Genomic DNA, 14,906 nt, shown 5'->3' with positions numbered 1-14,906 from the left:
TGCCACATCCATAACCTGTCACCTCCCTGCCAGGGACACCTTTCAGAGCTAAGGAAAGGATGTAGAATTTAACAAAAGGATCAGAAGGCAAAAGAAAGCGACAAAAGTCATCAGCATCCTTCCTCCACCTCTCCCTTCAGCCAGCTCCCCTGGCATCTCCCACTGGTGGCCAACACTCAGCTGCTGCAAGCCAAGAACCAGAGGCTGGGTCAGAGCAGCACCCAGCAGCAAGAGACACAGGCTGCTCACACCAGCCATGGTGGGGAGAGGGCTCTGCCTGGATCTGGTCGAAAAGAGGCCAACCACGCATCGATAAGATGAATTAGTTGTCTCAGCAGCACTGGCAAAATGAGCGAGAGGAGTGGAGCCCGTGAGGCCCGGCCTGCTTTGTTTCAATTACAGCAGCTGCCAGAAGAAAAAGATAACCTCAATATTGATGGCAGAAGCGGCAGACAGAGGTGCCCTTGTGGGCTGCTGGGAGCAGGTAGAGGAGGAAGGGGGAGGAGGAGGAGGAAGGGAGCAAGAGAGATGGAGGAGGGGCAGCCTGGCCAGCTCCCCTGGGCTGGTGAGAAAGACCCACCTGATCCCATTGCCCTCATCCCCACGAGGAACAGCTCCTCTTCACCCTGGCTCTTGCCCCAGTCACTGGGAGAGCACCCCCCCGCACAGACAGGGTGGAGGGGGGCAGAAACTCAGCTCAGAGCATCATCAGCAGGACACGCACCACACAGGGCACCACATAACGCTGAACAGAAAAAACATCTCTTTGCTTCCCAGTCAGGCTGTGGGGCCTGGAGATAAGGTGGAGGGTCCAAGGGAGGCATTGAATGGGGCTGTGCAGGATGATGGACAGAGCTGGAGCGAAGGGCTATGGGGCTGAGACAGGTGGTGGCCCAGGGTGCAGGCAGGCGTGACTGCCTGCCAGGGATACAACATCCAACTGTTTGAGGGCTGGGGAGCCCCATGAGATGCTTGCAGCGGGGACCGGTCGCGGCATGGGGGACAAGATGCCCAAGATGACATTGGACTGCATGTGGGAACTTTTGGCCCCGCAGCAGCAGCTCAGGGCAGGCACCCCAACATCACACCTACAAGCCAGAGATGAAGGTGCCAAGCCAAACTCCCTCCTGTCAGCACAGGGGTAATGCCCTGCCCTGGGGAGGACCAAGCCCCGGGTTCAGGAGGTAACCAGAAGGTATGAAGAGATGGGGTCTCTTCGGTCTTCAACCCCTTTGCCTCCAGGTGTCTGCACAGGGGATGACAAATCACCGCCAGCTGCTGCTTCGTGGGGTCAGCGCCCAGCCCAGTCCCCGCCACCCCAGTGCGGGGGCAGCCTCCCACCCTCCTTGGGGCAGGGGCGCACCAGAGGCCAGGCTGAGCAGGGGTCACTTCGCAGGGCTTTTATTTGTACTCTGGATAGCATCGCCCCCCGATCTCGCTTCTCCCCCAGGAGGGACCCCAGCATCCTCACCCCTGCTGTCTTCCCAGGGCTGCAGGCCCTGGGTACAGCCCCCCGGTCTCCAAGAGGGGACAAGGCCACCATCTTGCGGCCACCCATCACCACTGCACATACCCGTGCGCAAGTCGCCGGGATGTGACAGCTGTGGGGGTACAGGGTTTAGACCATGGGGAGCTGCCACCTCCCACAGCTCCTAGTGCCCCCATCCCCGGAGATCACCTCCTGCGGGGCACACTGCTCCCCCCCTCGCTCCCCGGCCAGGACTCCCATGGGTGCCAGGATGGACAGTGCTGCTCCCATCCCGGTTCTGGCCCCTCCACCCCTGCCCCGCTGCTCCGTGCGGTGTCAGCCAGCAGTGACCGGGGACTCCGGTTTGCACGGCGGGCTTCATTGAGCACGGAAAGGCAGGCAGTGGCAGAGAAAGGCTCAGAACCAAGCCCTGGGGCTGAAAATGCAGCACGTCGGGGAGTCTGAGGGGGATTTTCATTGCTGGCCGCAGTGCGGGAGTACGACCCACACGGAGGGTGCTGGAGTGGGTTGTTATACCAATGCTGCTGGTGACCAGCGGCCCAGAGCAAGTCCTCTCATGCCCCTGGGAAGCGAGCTGGCGTGGTGTGCACACTACTGGGTTCTGCGAGGCTGCCCAGCCTGGCTTAGTGCTCATTTCCCTCCTTCTGCTGCTTCTTCCCCTCGTGATAGGGCTGGCCATGGTCCCCATGGTGGTGGTGAGCATGGGGGGCAGGCTCATGGTCCCCACTCGGGTCTGTGGCTTTCTCGCTGCCAACTTCATGGTGGTGGTGAGGATGGAGGGGATTGTGATGGTGGATGAGGGTCTCCGACTTCTTCCCTTCTTGTTCAGGAAGGGGGCTCAGGGTTACAGGGACCTCCATAGTACTGTTACCCTGAAAAAAGTAACACAAGGGCTGGTGCGGTATGTGAATGCACAGGGAGCCCCGCCGTGAGCTGGGACAAAAGCAAACCACCATCCGTCGTACAGAAAGCTGTATGGGTCAGAGCAAAGCCTCTCCAGCCCTGACCCAGGGTGCGGGGAGGACAGGAGAGGCTGGAGCACATAGAACACATGCCTCTGTACCTACATCCCTCATCTCAAGCTGTCTGTGGTCCAGGGAATTCCTAGGCCACGGAAGGGACCTGGCATTTAATATTTCTAGATGGATTTTTCTCCTGGGAAGTGACTAATTGCCTGCTGAGCCTGGAACTATGTCCTTGCTCTGAGCTTTCCACTTCTGGTCAGAACAGCCAGTGACCCTAGTTAGCTTTTCCAGACCTGGGCTGTGACCCCTTTAGTCAGTTCTTTCTCAGTCTGAAAGCTCTGACCTATTCGAGTGCCCTTATTCCAGACCTTTCATCACCTTCCCTCTCAACCATGGCTGAGCGCAGCTGCCAAGGCAGAGCCTGTCCCTGATGGGAAGGTAAGGTTGTTTTTCCTGATGTGAAATACCAGAGAAGAGAAGGGAGCCTGGCTCCAGCGAGCACCCCTGTGCCTTACCTGCTGGGTGGTGTTGGGGTAGAGGGAGCAGTTGCCACAGAAGTCCTTGCTGTGGGTGAAGCGGATAGCCGACTCCACGTAGGGGAAGTGGAGGAAGCTGTAGGGCAGCTGGATGTGGAAAGCCAGGCGGCCGCACCTGCGGGGGGAAGCCATGGCCCGGCTCGAGGCTGGGGGTCTGGGGTCCATGGGGGAAGCTTTTGGAAGCCCACCAAACACTCCTTAACCCTGCCAGGAAAGCCTCAGCCGAGACGGGGAACACTCACCGGTCGTAGATGAGGAAGTCGTCCTTGTCACCCCCCAGGACCTGCCAGACATCGGGGTCCTCCGGCTCTGGCTGGAAGACGGGCACGCCTGGGGGGGCCTGGCGCTCCAGCTCCCCGAACATGGCGTGGGAGAGCGGCGCCTTCTCGTTGATGATCATGTAGCGGACATCGACCGTGCCCTGCCGGGCCAGCCTCTCTCGCAGGCCCCCGAGTCTGCGGGGAAGGAGGTGCCAGGAGGGAGGTGCCGCGGTGGGGGCTGCCGTGCTGCCCCCCAGCATGGCAGGGCTGGGTTTGGGGTAGGGAAAGGAGGGCTCACCTGTGGGCCTGCTGCAGGCAGAAGTGTCAGCTGGCCTTCAGCAGGGCCACCACCGTCACCCGCCCCGCCACCCCTGCCATGGGGCTCGAGCCGTTGATGCTCCATGCCGGTGCCTCCTGGCAGAGCCGGCTGCTGTTGGTTTCCCCCTCGGAGGCTGAGGCCAGCCCCAGCCAGGCGGCCAGGGCCAGCACCAGCAGCGCCATCCCGGACCCCCGGCCCTGGCAGGGGGGAAAGGGGGATGTGTCTCCACTCTGCCCCAGGACTCGGCCTGATGGGGTCCTCCCAACCCACCCCAACCGCCTCCCCGCACCCCCCTCCGGGGCAGACAAATACTGGTGGGCGGTTCATACTGGTCCCAGCACAGCACCAGGAGCCGGGCCCCCCCAGCTGGGGGAGCAAGGAAAGGGGGATGAGGTGAGGGGATTGGAGTGCCCGGCTCCCAACAAGCACAGCACCCGCACCGCTGGCTTTTGTGGGCACCTGCTGCCAGAGCCGGCTGCCCATGTGTCCCCCAGCACCGAGGCACCGGCTCCACAGCTCAAGGGATGAAGGTCCTGCCCCACCTTCTCTACCTCCTTGACCCCAAAACCCAAACCCAGCCCCAGCCGGAGGTCTGCCTTTGCCCCAGAGGCAGACAGGGATGCAACCCCCGTCACCTCCAGGCACCAGCAGGGAGTCTCTGGGACAGAGATGGTTTCACTTTCAGGTGACCTTGAGAGTCCTTGATACTCTGGGGGTGCACAGAGCCTTTAAACCCCCTGCCCCCAGTGTCTGCCCAAAGCCCCTTCCTCCCACAGTCCCCTAACCCTGCCCACCCCAAGATATACCCCAACCCTCCAGCACCCAGCATGTTTAATGGGCAGTGGGAGGACATGGGGCTGGGGGCACGATTTGGGGAGATGGGGAGGGAGCAGGGGGTTGCGGGGTCTGGTCAGGGTGGATGCACCCCCAATCCCCAGCCCTCTCCCCCGCGAGAACGAGCCCTCAATACCGCACTTCTCACTGCCGTCCTCCAGCCAGACCTCGCTCCTGGCCCCAGCAGCTCTCGGCAATGCCCAGCTGGCCCTGGTCTCCCTTTTATCTCCTGTCCACTCTCCCCGCCCAGGAGGGAGGAGAAGAGCCTTGGCTGGAGCAGGACCAGTGCCCCAGCCACCGCTGCCTGCCTTGGGGGACAGCAACAAGGCAGGCACTGTCCCCCTTGGTGCCATGCAGCTTCGGGGTCCTGCTGCCACAGCCCAGCCCGAGCCTTGCTGGGACAAAGCCGTGCCTGGTGCTGGGCTGGCGCAGAGGGTGCCAGGCAGTGCCGCGGGGAAAACACAGGCACAGCCACTCGAGACCACCCCGCGGGCACAGGAGGGCTGGGGGGATTGCCAAGGGCACTGCTTGCCCCAAAGGGTTGCAGGACCGCGGGGTGACATCGAACAGTGCCATCCGTGCGCAAGGTCCCAGGGGAGCTGCCAGCACAGCCTCTGCCACCTCGCCGCCAAAAAGATGGGTGCCTGCCCCACACCCCTGGGGTGCTGGAGCTCCCTGCCCCGCGGGGTGCCACCCCGAAGGCCTCGCCACCCTGCTGCACAGCGTCACAGTCACCCCCGGCCGTGCTTGGCCCCCCAGCAAGCCCCCAGCAGCCGGTCTCATGCCTCCTGCCTGGCCCCACGCCGGGGGGGCTGCGGCGGTGCGGGGAGCCGTTGCTCCCTTGGGAAATCACATCCCTTGGGAAATCACAGCGCCGGTGGATTCCGCCCCCCCGCCGAACCGGAGGAGCTCACCGCTCTGGCCACACACGGACATCTCCGCAAATATTTGAGCAGTTTATCGTAGCTGGGCTCTGTACAAAAACATGATAAGGCAGGGAAGGGCAGCAGATACGGACACAACGGGGGCAGCGACAGTCCCAGACATGGGGGGGGGGGGGGGGGGGGGGCAGGTGTCCATCAGCCACAAGCAGCAGGGAGAGAGGGCCTCGCTGCGGGGGGGCTGGAGGGGCTCAGGGATGTCAGCAAGGACATAGGGCCACGGGTGGGGATGGGTGAGCTGGCGCAGCTGCGTGGGGTCAGCCTGGAGCCGATCCACCCCTCGACCGAGGCGGGACCCTCCGCAGAGCTGTCACCCCCCCCCCCGTCCGCAAGATGCTCCCCCCAGGTCCCCGCCGGGCTCCCTGCACCGAGCAGGGGCGCGTACCCCGCTGCAGGCCTGCCCTGCCCTGCCGGGCTGCGGGCTCGCCGCCGCCAGCCATCCCAGCCCCGCTCCCCGGGGACCAGCTCGCCGCCCCCCAGTGCCCGTCCCCACGCCGGCGGCCGCAGCCCGGCTCCTCCGGCGCCGCCGCAGCTCGCGGGGCCCGCAGCGCCCAGCACGGCCCCAGGCCCCGTCCGTGCCCGGGGCACCCACCGATCCCCCGCCGGGGCGGCTGCCCCACGGCCGGGCAGGGCGCTCCGCAGCCTCCCGCTATCGCTCCCTCCGCCCGGGGAGGAGCGAACTGCACCGCCTCGGGGGCCGGCCCCTGCCCCGGCATCCCCTTCGCCCGCAGCCCTGACCCCGGTGAGCCGCGGCCCGGGGCGGCCGGGGCCCTGCAGGCCCGCGTGGGCGGGGGGCGCGGCGGGGGGGGGCGGGGGGGAGCGCCGGCCCGGGCACGTGCTCAGCGGGGGAGGCTGCGCGCGGGGCCCGCTCCCCGGCTGGGGGGGCGGAGGGGGGGGTCCCACCGCCGGGCCCGAGCCGCAGCGCCCCGGGGGCAGCGCTCAGCGAACGGCCATTGCGGGGAGGGGGGGGGGAGCGGGAGAGAGCACTGAAGCCGGGGGGGGGGTGTCCCCTGCCCCCCCAGTGCACCGCTGTGGGGTCTGGCCAGAGCGGCCGGTGCGTGCACGGGTGGGGGGGGGGGAGGGGCGGGAAGCCTGGGTGGGATGTTGAGAGGTGATGCCGGGTGGGCTTCTGGGCAGATCTTCTGCCCCCTTCGGTGTAGGGGGTGTTGGGGGTGAGGGGGGGTCACTTTTCCCGCAGTGTCGTCCTCCCCCCCTCGATTTCACCCTCTGCGGCCCTAGGGCAAGGTCACTGCCCCCAGCGGGGGGGCTGGTAGCTCCACACCACCCTTGGTACAAGGTTGTGACCCCACCGCACCCCCCGCCATTTGTGGGACACCCCTGACAAGCACTGGGGCAGCACAGGAGCCTTTTAGCCGTAGTAACCGGTGTGTTGCTTCATGTTTACCAGTCCAACCTCCATGTTCCTGGTTGCAGGTACAGGACGTTCCCGCCCCGCCACAACCCTTGTCCCCATCCCGCTGCTCACACACGCAGCAGGACTCCCCGCTAACCCCCTGCGGTGCCCTTGAGGGACATGGCTCCAGAGGGGACCCGCTGGGCTGCAGCCCCAGCTGAGGGCTTTTCCCCCGTGACCCCCAGCGCGGGCATGGGGCAGGCCAGCGTAGCGCAGGGGTGGTGGGACAGCTCAGCATCCTTGGGTGGCTGGTGGGTGCCCTTGCACAGAGCATACTGCCTTCTGAGACCCCTTTATTTAGAATGCACACGTTTAAGGGGTGTGAACGGACACGGGGGTGCGTCTACACCTGGAAACGCACTTGTGCTCTGTGCAAGGTGGGGGAACGGCTCCTTCCCACGGCCAGCATGGCCCCCCTGACCCCGTGCGTCCTCCCCGCAGCCTGCCCAGCCATGGCAGCCTTGCTGAGCCGCCCCTGCTTCGTCTCCCTCCACGTGCCCTACAGGCAGGGCTGGGCCCAGGACTTGTGGAACACCTTTTGCTTCCAGCCGGTGGCCGTGCGGGAGACAGCGCGGGTCCGGCAGCTGGCCTTGCGACGGGGATCTGCCATCTTCCTCGTCAATGAGCGCTTGGCACCGGGGCCTGCCGGCGCCTCCTCCCATGATTTCCTCTACGATGTGGACCCCCGGCCCACCTTGGGCACGGCCTCCAACGTCTGCTTCGAGGTGGACGACGTGCCAGGGCTCTGCAAGCAGCTGCAAAGCTGGGGATGCTCCCTGCCGGTGCCCCCCACGGAGCTAAGGGATGACAGCGGCTCTGTCACCTACGGGGTGGTCAGCTCCATCGTGGGCAATGTCAGCCATACCCTTCTGGACCGATCCCGCTACCAGGGACCCTTCCTGCCTGGCTTCCAGCCCATCCAAGGAGCCCCCTTGGCCACGAGGGACGGGATTGAGATCACCCACTTTGACCACATCACGTACGTCTGCCCGCGGGGCGGCGCACGGGTGGCCCTGGACTGGTACCGGCACTGCTTTGGCTTCCGCCGCTTCTTGCTGAACCCACAGGAGAGGCCGGCGGAGGGGTATGTGCTCGGGGGGCAGGGGATGGGCATGCTGCTCCTCGCGCTGCAGAGCGCCCAGGGTGCCTCAGCACACGGCTGCAAGCTTGTCCTCGCCGAGTCCCTCTCCGAGGATGGCACCAACCAAGTCGACACCTTCCTAGAGCAGCACGGCGGGGCTGGGATCCAGCATGTCGGCCTCCGCACCACTGATATTATCGCCACGACCAGGGCTTTGCAGCAGCGGGGTGCGCGGTTCTTCACACCCCCCACCAGCTATTACAGCCAGGGGGGCAAAGTGGAGGAGATCCAGGGGGCTGGGCAGGACCCATGCACACTGGCAGAGCTCGGCATCCTGCTGGACACCACAGCACCCAGGGACAAGGGCCAGACGGGCACCGATGCCACAGAGAGCCCTTCCCAGGAGTATTTGATGCAGATCTTCACCCATCCCATCTTCTCTGAGGAGACCTTCTTCCTGGAGCTCATTGACCGGCGGGGAGCCCCAGGCTTTGGGGAAGGCAATATACGGGCACTGTGGAAAGCTGTGCAGGTCTATATGGACCAGCAGCAGTAGTGGCAACACTGCAATCGTCCCTCAGCTCCCCATCCTCTTCGGTCCAACTCTGGGGTGGTACGCTGCTGTAGAGATACCAGTAGGTGCCTGCAGCATGGCCCAGGTGGGCAGGGACGAAGGGAGGTCTCCAGGTCAACCCAGAGCCAACTCAGCATGGGAACAAGTTGCTCAGGGCCAAGTCCAGCAGGGCTCTGAACATCCCTCAGGATGGAGAGCGATTTCTCCCCCTCCCTGGGTTCCCAGTTATTTATTCAACCTCCAGTTAAGAGCTTTCTGCCTTAATTTCATCTTAATTTAATGAGACTTGTGCCTGCAGCATAGCCAGGAACACTGCTGGCACACCACCAGCCCCAGTTGTTGGGGGATGAGGGGCTGCCAGAGGGGAGTGGTTAATGCAGGGGCCCTGGACATGGCCAGCTGTCAAGAGTTACGACCCAGAACATGGCCAGACCCTGCGCAGGGCAACTGACGGCCTCTTGCTCCTCTCAATTAAAGAATTAACTTGCAAACCCTGCTTTTTCCTCTTCTCCTCCCATTTAAGATGTGCCACGTGCCAGGCAGGGATGAAGGGGCCCTTTCTGCCCCTCAAGGCAGGCTGGCCCCAGTCCTGCAGTCCCTAAACTGAGGGCACTTGCCCCCTCCCCACACCCCCAGCCCAGCCCCTCGCCCTGCCAGCCCCCAGGCTTCTGCCTTTGCAAGGCTGCTACTGTGCAGCACAGGGAAAGCCACAGCGTGAACATAGCGAGGAACAGCCTGACAGAAAAAGTAAAAAGGGGGGAAGAAAACCCTATATAAAAACCCCGGGGCTGGGGGGTGGGTGGGTGTTGCTTGGCCCCAGAGGAGCAGCCTGCGGGTGGAAGCTGTGCAGCCCCTGGGGGCTGATGCCTCCTCGCAGAGGAGAGGGGCTCTGTGTGCCTTACTTGGCGTTGTTTGGGGTCACCAGTTAGTGCTCAGCCAAGCAGCTCCCGTCCTGCTGCCCCCAGCCCAGATGCAAGGATGGCTGGCAGGATCTCTACATTTGACCACATGCTGCCCAACACCCCCAGCTCAGCACAGCGCAACAGTGGCACAAAGCGACTTCAAAAACCACACACACTTAAGATTTATTATTACAAAGCCTGTAGCTCAAGTTCAGTAAAAACAGAGTGTATAAAAAGGACTGTGGGAGGCCAGGAAGGGTACAGCAGCATCCACAATTACTGTCTGGCAGACGGGGCTGCAGGTGGGGACAGGACTGCGGGAACAATGTGGCCACAGCCTTGCAGCTGCTGGAGAGAAACCCCTGCTGCGGTGAGCCCGCAGCGCCAGCCGTGGCTGTACAGGGCTGAATAAGCCCAGGAGAGCTCCAGCCAGGCCAGGAGGTCAAGCCTGGCTCCAGGTCACATCCAGGGCCACATCAAGGTGCAACCCACAGGGGAGCCACTGGACTCTGCAAGGAGTGGGAGACCAGTCCAGGGCTGTGTACTGGGCTCGCAGCAGTAAGGGGGACACAACGCCCACACAAGGCAGGACTCACCACAGCACGAGACCACCAGAGCCCTGTATGTGGAAGGTGCCATCATGGGGCAGTCGGTACCCGGAGGAAGGTGTAGAGGGAGAGCTGCGTCCCACCACCGGTGCTGCTTGCTCCCTGCGTTTTTGCCCCCCGCTTCCGTTTGGAGCCCTGCAGGAGACACGCAGCAGGGCTAAACCAAACCCTAGGGCCCCCCACAGCCTCCAGGGATCCTCTCTGGGGCAAAGGGCCCCTAGTACTGGGGACACCCAGGGGCAATCCCAGCTAGGCAAATCCCCCAGACATTGCCCTGCTGCAAGCTGGGGATGCTCCTCAGCCTGACCCCAAACCCCAGGGGGGCTCCAGCACCACACACCAGAGGCTGGCCCACAGCCACAGGGAGCAGCTCCCGGGGTCCCGCGCACCCTCCAGCGATGCTCACCTTGCCAGGGCTGCTCTCCTTCCTGTGCTGCTTCTCACATGCTTTCAGCACCTGAAGGAAGCACAAGAGAGCCCAGAACTGAAAAGCAGCTGGGTGCTGGAGCTGGGAGAGCCCACAGAGGTTGGGGAGTGGATGCCAGAAGCTCTCCCAGGAAACCAAGAAGACTAAGGAAGGAAAGGTTCAGGTGATCCCAGTACCTTCTTCATGGCTGTGGACACAGCAGAGGCATAAAACTCCTCCTCTGTCACCCAGCGGGATGAGGACGAGGCAGGGTCCAGGGTCACATCCCCATCCAGGGGCAAGGAGTAGACCACATACGTCTGGTGGATGTGAGAGAAGATATGGACCACCTGTGAGGGGATGGAAAGACATATGAAAACAGCAGCTCGCAGGCGGCAGGGGAGGCATGGCTCAGCTGCCCCACAAATGCACAGAGTCTGCCAGGGCTCTGAGGACTGGGGCAGGGCAACAGCAGAGAAGGGGGACCCTCTTCCCCCCACAGCTGAGCAGAGGGCTCACACTGCATCTCTCTGGCTCCAGGCTCACCTCTCCAATGAGCTGCAGGCCTTTGGCCACCACGGGCTGCCCCATCCAGGCCTGGAGGTGATCTGCCAGCGCCTGCCTCTCCTCCTCCTCCTGCAGACCCTGAGCCAGCGGGAGACTTGGGAACTCCCAGAGCCCGGCCAGGAGACCTGGGGAGGGGGCACGACAGGGATGTGAGCTGGCAAGGGGGGCATCTGGAAACACTGAGCCCGAGGGAGCTCTTTTCCCTGCCCCAGCAGCAAGTGCATTGCTAGGGCATCCCTCTTCCAGGCTGCTCTGTCCCTCGTACAGGTGGGAAGGGGCCATGCGATGCCTTCCCCCCCGCTGCTGCCCAGCCCCATTACCTGAGCTGGGTCTTTGCACAATGAGGTACTCTGGGGCCCCGTGGCAGCCCCTCCGCTCCAGCACACACGAGGCGGTTCGTGCCACCCGTGGCTGCTTCTTTGCTGCTTTCCGGGGGAAGTTGGTCACCCCCAGGCTGCTGTCCCATGGCTCCGTGGCTGGGGGGCACAGGGGACAGCCCCCAACACCTGCAAACACAGATGTAACAGATGCCACAGGGGCCAGACCCAGAGCTACAACAAGGTTCTCCCTGCGCACTAACCACAGTCCTCAACATCAGGCACTGGGGTGGGTTTTCCAAACAGCTGCTGAGAAGCGAAGGCCAGCTCCTTCTCCACCTGCAAGGGAGCCACGGGCATGAGGACAGGCTCATCCACCAGCCCACCTTGTCCTCACACATGGCAACCCCTCAGGGCCAGATTTTGGGATCATACTTACCCTGCGCCGTGCTTGGCAGTGCTGCTTCACGGGACACTCCCCGCACAGCGGGGCCTTGGGCACACACACAGTCGCCCCCAGCTCCATCAGGGCTTGGTTAAAATCCCCCGGGCGGCTCCTGTCTACCAGGGCATTGGCCATGTCCCTGGGAGAAACAGCAGTGAGTGGCACAGGACTCTGTGGGGAGAGGGCCCCAGGACCTTTGCCTGCGTCCTGCCTGTGAGGGGGGATGCTCCTAGGTAGGCACAGGCAACCCTGCTGCTTTCGCCACCACTCCCAGCAGCACCGGCTTCCCAAGAGCTCCTGCACCCCACGCCTCTCCCCCTTCACAGGCTCAGCTCCCAAAGGCTCCCGAGTGATCCTGCCCTCGGCCACCAACACAAAGAGCCACAATCGCCACAGCGTGGAGTGGGGATGGAGCGCTCCCCTTACCAGAGCTGGTCGATGACGGCCGGGCTGCTGGAGTCAGCACCGATGCACCGGAGGCGGCACAGGACCCGGATCACGTTCCCATCCACAACGCCGGTAGCCTGGGACGAGGAGCTGGGGTTACTGTGCCGGGAGACACCCACGCTCCCAGCAAGGCGAGGAGCTGGGGTGCTCCCAGGACGGAGAGGGGACACACAGGGCTGACCCACAGGCCAAGCTGGCTGGTGGACAAGATTCGCTGCCAAGCAGGGGAGCCGGAGCCAAGCACAGCCCTGGGGAGCCTCTGGCCTGAGAACCAGCAGCAGGATCTGCTGGGAGCGGGGCTGGGTGGCAGGGAGAGGAGACATCTGCTGATGCCCAGCTCTCACCTGCCTGTACGAGATGGACGCGATGGCTCCTGCTGTGTATCGGCCCACTCCTGGCAGCAGCTTCTGCAGGTCCTCAGCTGTCCTGGGCATCTGGCCGGCCAGCTCGAACACCACCTGGCAGAGAGGGGGGCCGAGGTCAAGGGAGAAGCCAGGGTGCATGTCTGCAACCCATTTTACCCACAGCAAGGTAAGATCGCAGACTCTATAGCTTTGTGCCAGCAGCGCACAGCCCCAGTGAGGCAGGGTGGAGGTGAGCCAGCACCAACCCACGGGCCGCAGGGGGCTTTGGAAATGCCCCCCCACACCCCAGCACCAGGGCACCTTCTTTGCTGCCTCCTGCAGACGCTTCCCTCTTGAGTAGTAGCCAAGTCCAGCCCACAGCTCGTTCACCTCCTGCTCCAAGAGACATGGTGCAGGGTCAGATGAAGAGCCACGAGGGCAGGGAGAGCACCCGATCCCAGCAATGCTCACCTCCAGGGACGCCTGCGCCAGAGCCTGCAGCGTCGGCCACTTCTGCGGTGCGGAGGGAAGGGGACAAGTCAGGGGCAAGCAGAACTGTGCTCTGTGTCTGGGCATCTGCCACAGGCAGCCGGCAAGGCTGCCAAAAGGGGACACGAGCACAGGACGCTGTCAGGAACAGTCACCTGCATCCAGCGGTTGTAGTAGTCAATCACTGTAGCCACCTGTGTCTGCTGGAGCATGACCTCCGATACCCACACTGCGGGGAGCAAGGCAGGGATCAGGGCAGAAGTACCACCACCACATGCCATGGCCACGTTGGCACCGGCTCCATGCACTGCACTAGTGTCCAACCCACAGGTCCCCTTCCCACCCCTCACCTTCCCCACACCCCACAGGAGCTCCCTCAGGCCCCAAGTGGGCTCTCCAACTTCCCAGCGCCTTGCAAAGGGGGCCAGTGGCTCTTGGGGCCACTCCACGCCACCTCTTCCAAGGACGGCAACTGAAGCCACGTTTCCTCACAAGGCTGTGTTCCCCACCCGTGCTGGGGGGTGACAGGCAGCTGGGCACCCCACGCACACCAAGGTGCAGCCCCCGCTCCTCACCTGCGTACGCCCGTCTGTCAGTATCCAGCTCAGCTGCTGCCTGAAGGGGAAGGAGATGGAGCGTGAGGGAACAAGGTGACACAGGATCTCACCGCAGAGAGAACCCGCATATAAAATAAAATTGTTTATGGTGTGTTTTGAACACTGCATGGAATCCGCAAGAAGCCACTTCCCCCAAGCGCTCCGAAGTTCTGAGCTCAGCTTAACCAACGGCCCAAGCACCTTCTCCCTGGTGAAGCATCCCACAGTGAGAGTGGACCTTAGAGGGTCAAAATCCCACCGGAGGAGCTGTCGCAGACCTGAGCCCCTTCGCATGGGAAGCGGCTACAGACAGATGTCAATCCCCCAGAAGGGCCACACGCTTCCCAGCGCCATTCAGACGGACGCTGCTGTAAAGCTGACGCCCACCCCCAGCACCTCTGTCCCCATCCAGTCGCCTGTCGCCAGGCTGAGCGCAGAGTGGGGGGCTCTAATGGAAGCGCCTGGCAGGGACGTGGCACACCCGGTCCGCACAGCGCCCGCTCTGCGGGTACCGCAGGGGTGGGAACAGAACAGGCTTCAAGGGCCACCGGGCTAAGTCTGCCGGAGAAACGCGCTCCGGGCCGGGGGCTGGGCTGGAGCAGCGCGGCTTCACCCCGCGCCCTTCTCCGCTCTTCACACCCGGAGACTGGCCACAGACCGCGCCCAGGGAACCGCCAGGACGAGCGGGGAGCAGCACGGTCCCGTTCCCAGCACCCGCTCCCACGCAGCCAGGGATACACGGCACAGGGAAAGGCACCGCGTAACCTCAGCACCGCTCCCTCAAGGCGGGGGACCCGGCTCCCGCTGGCGCCCCCGCCCCCCTCACCAGCGTCCGCCAGGGCAGGTCCCGCTTGCACCGGTCGTACCAGCCCAGCAGGTCCCCGCGCAGGGCCGCGATCTCCGCCGGGTCGCTGAAGAGATGCCGGGTAGGCGGCGGCGCGGGGGCCCCTGCCGGGGAGCAGCGCGGGATCAGCGCACGGCGAGGGGCGGCGCAAGGCCGCGGGGCCAGAGGCGGGGGCCCGGCAGAGCCGCTGCCCGGTGGACGAACGCCGGTAACTGCCCAGGCCGGCGGCCCCACGCCCCGGAGGCCGCCCCGCGCTCCCCCCCGGCCCCGGGCACCTCGGCGGAGCGACGCGCCCTTCCGGCTCCGTCCCGCTGGCGGAGCCGCCCTCCCGCCACTGCGCCGGAAACCCCCGGCGGCCGCCCGGAGCGGGCCCATATCCAGGGAGACCCGGGAAGACCCGGGGAACGGCACCACACGAGGCTTTCCCGGGAAAACGTTTCCCTCGCAGACCCCGCCCACGCGGGGGGACAAATCAGAGCGGGCGGCCCCGCCCACCTTCCCGCGTGAGCCAATCGAAACGGGGCACGG

At 64.3% G+C, this 14,906-nt stretch overlaps 3 protein-coding genes across 7 annotated transcripts; 1 reads left to right on the top strand and 2 right to left on the bottom strand.

The window, feature by feature from the left end:
• Positions 1–1,385: 1,385 nt before the first annotated feature.
• Positions 1,386–4,628, bottom strand: LOC119155520 (selenoprotein Pb-like). 2 transcript variants are annotated; one of them, XM_037404323.1, is made up of 5 exons: positions 4,540–4,628; positions 3,549–3,766; positions 3,233–3,445; positions 2,970–3,105; positions 1,386–2,361 (listed from the first exon to the last, which is right to left on the bottom strand). In XM_037404323.1, exons 2-5 carry the CDS (start codon positions 3,749–3,751, stop codon positions 2,113–2,115), a joined length of 801 nt encoding a protein of 266 aa, XP_037260220.1. In that variant the 5' UTR covers positions 3,752–3,766; positions 4,540–4,628; the 3' UTR covers positions 1,386–2,112. The 2 variants fall into 2 exon arrangements, with proteins under 2 accessions (XP_037260220.1, XP_037260221.1); XM_037404324.1 differs by having other exon boundaries at positions 4,545–4,623.
• Positions 4,629–6,062: 1,434 nt separating this feature from the next.
• Positions 6,063–8,829, top strand: HPDL (4-hydroxyphenylpyruvate dioxygenase like). The gene is made up of 2 exons (XM_037404322.1): positions 6,063–6,086; positions 7,200–8,829. The coding sequence occupies exon 2, from the start codon at positions 7,211–7,213 to the stop codon at positions 8,393–8,395; it is 1,185 nt and encodes a 394-aa protein (XP_037260219.1). The 5' UTR covers positions 6,063–6,086; positions 7,200–7,210; the 3' UTR covers positions 8,396–8,829.
• Positions 8,830–9,473: 644 nt separating this feature from the next.
• On the bottom strand, positions 9,474–14,823 carry MUTYH (mutY DNA glycosylase). Of its 4 annotated transcripts, none has more exons than XM_037404737.1 (16): positions 14,654–14,823; positions 14,361–14,482; positions 13,514–13,553; positions 13,094–13,167; positions 12,921–12,962; positions 12,771–12,842; positions 12,450–12,563; positions 12,085–12,182; positions 11,653–11,797; positions 11,477–11,552; positions 11,217–11,402; positions 10,876–11,021; positions 10,527–10,679; positions 10,330–10,380; positions 9,912–10,058; positions 9,474–9,824 (listed from the first exon to the last, which is right to left on the bottom strand). In XM_037404737.1, exons 1-15 carry the CDS (start codon positions 14,751–14,753, stop codon positions 9,954–9,956), a joined length of 1,524 nt encoding a protein of 507 aa, XP_037260634.1. In that variant the 5' UTR covers positions 14,754–14,823; the 3' UTR covers positions 9,474–9,824; positions 9,912–9,953. The 4 variants fall into 4 exon arrangements, with proteins under 4 accessions (XP_037260634.1, XP_037260635.1, XP_037260633.1 ...); XM_037404738.1 differs by having other exon boundaries at positions 9,474–9,663; XM_037404736.1 differs by having other exon boundaries at positions 9,474–10,058.
• Positions 14,824–14,906: the final 83 nt, after the last annotated feature.

This window comes from Falco rusticolus, chromosome 11 (genome assembly GCF_015220075.1).
Source record: "Falco rusticolus isolate bFalRus1 chromosome 11, bFalRus1.pri, whole genome shotgun sequence".
In the NCBI taxonomy this organism is placed as follows: domain Eukaryota; kingdom Metazoa; phylum Chordata; class Aves; order Falconiformes; family Falconidae; genus Falco; species Falco rusticolus.
The sequence above is the reverse complement of the archived record's forward strand: the minus strand, read 5'-3'. Positions and strand labels throughout refer to the sequence as shown.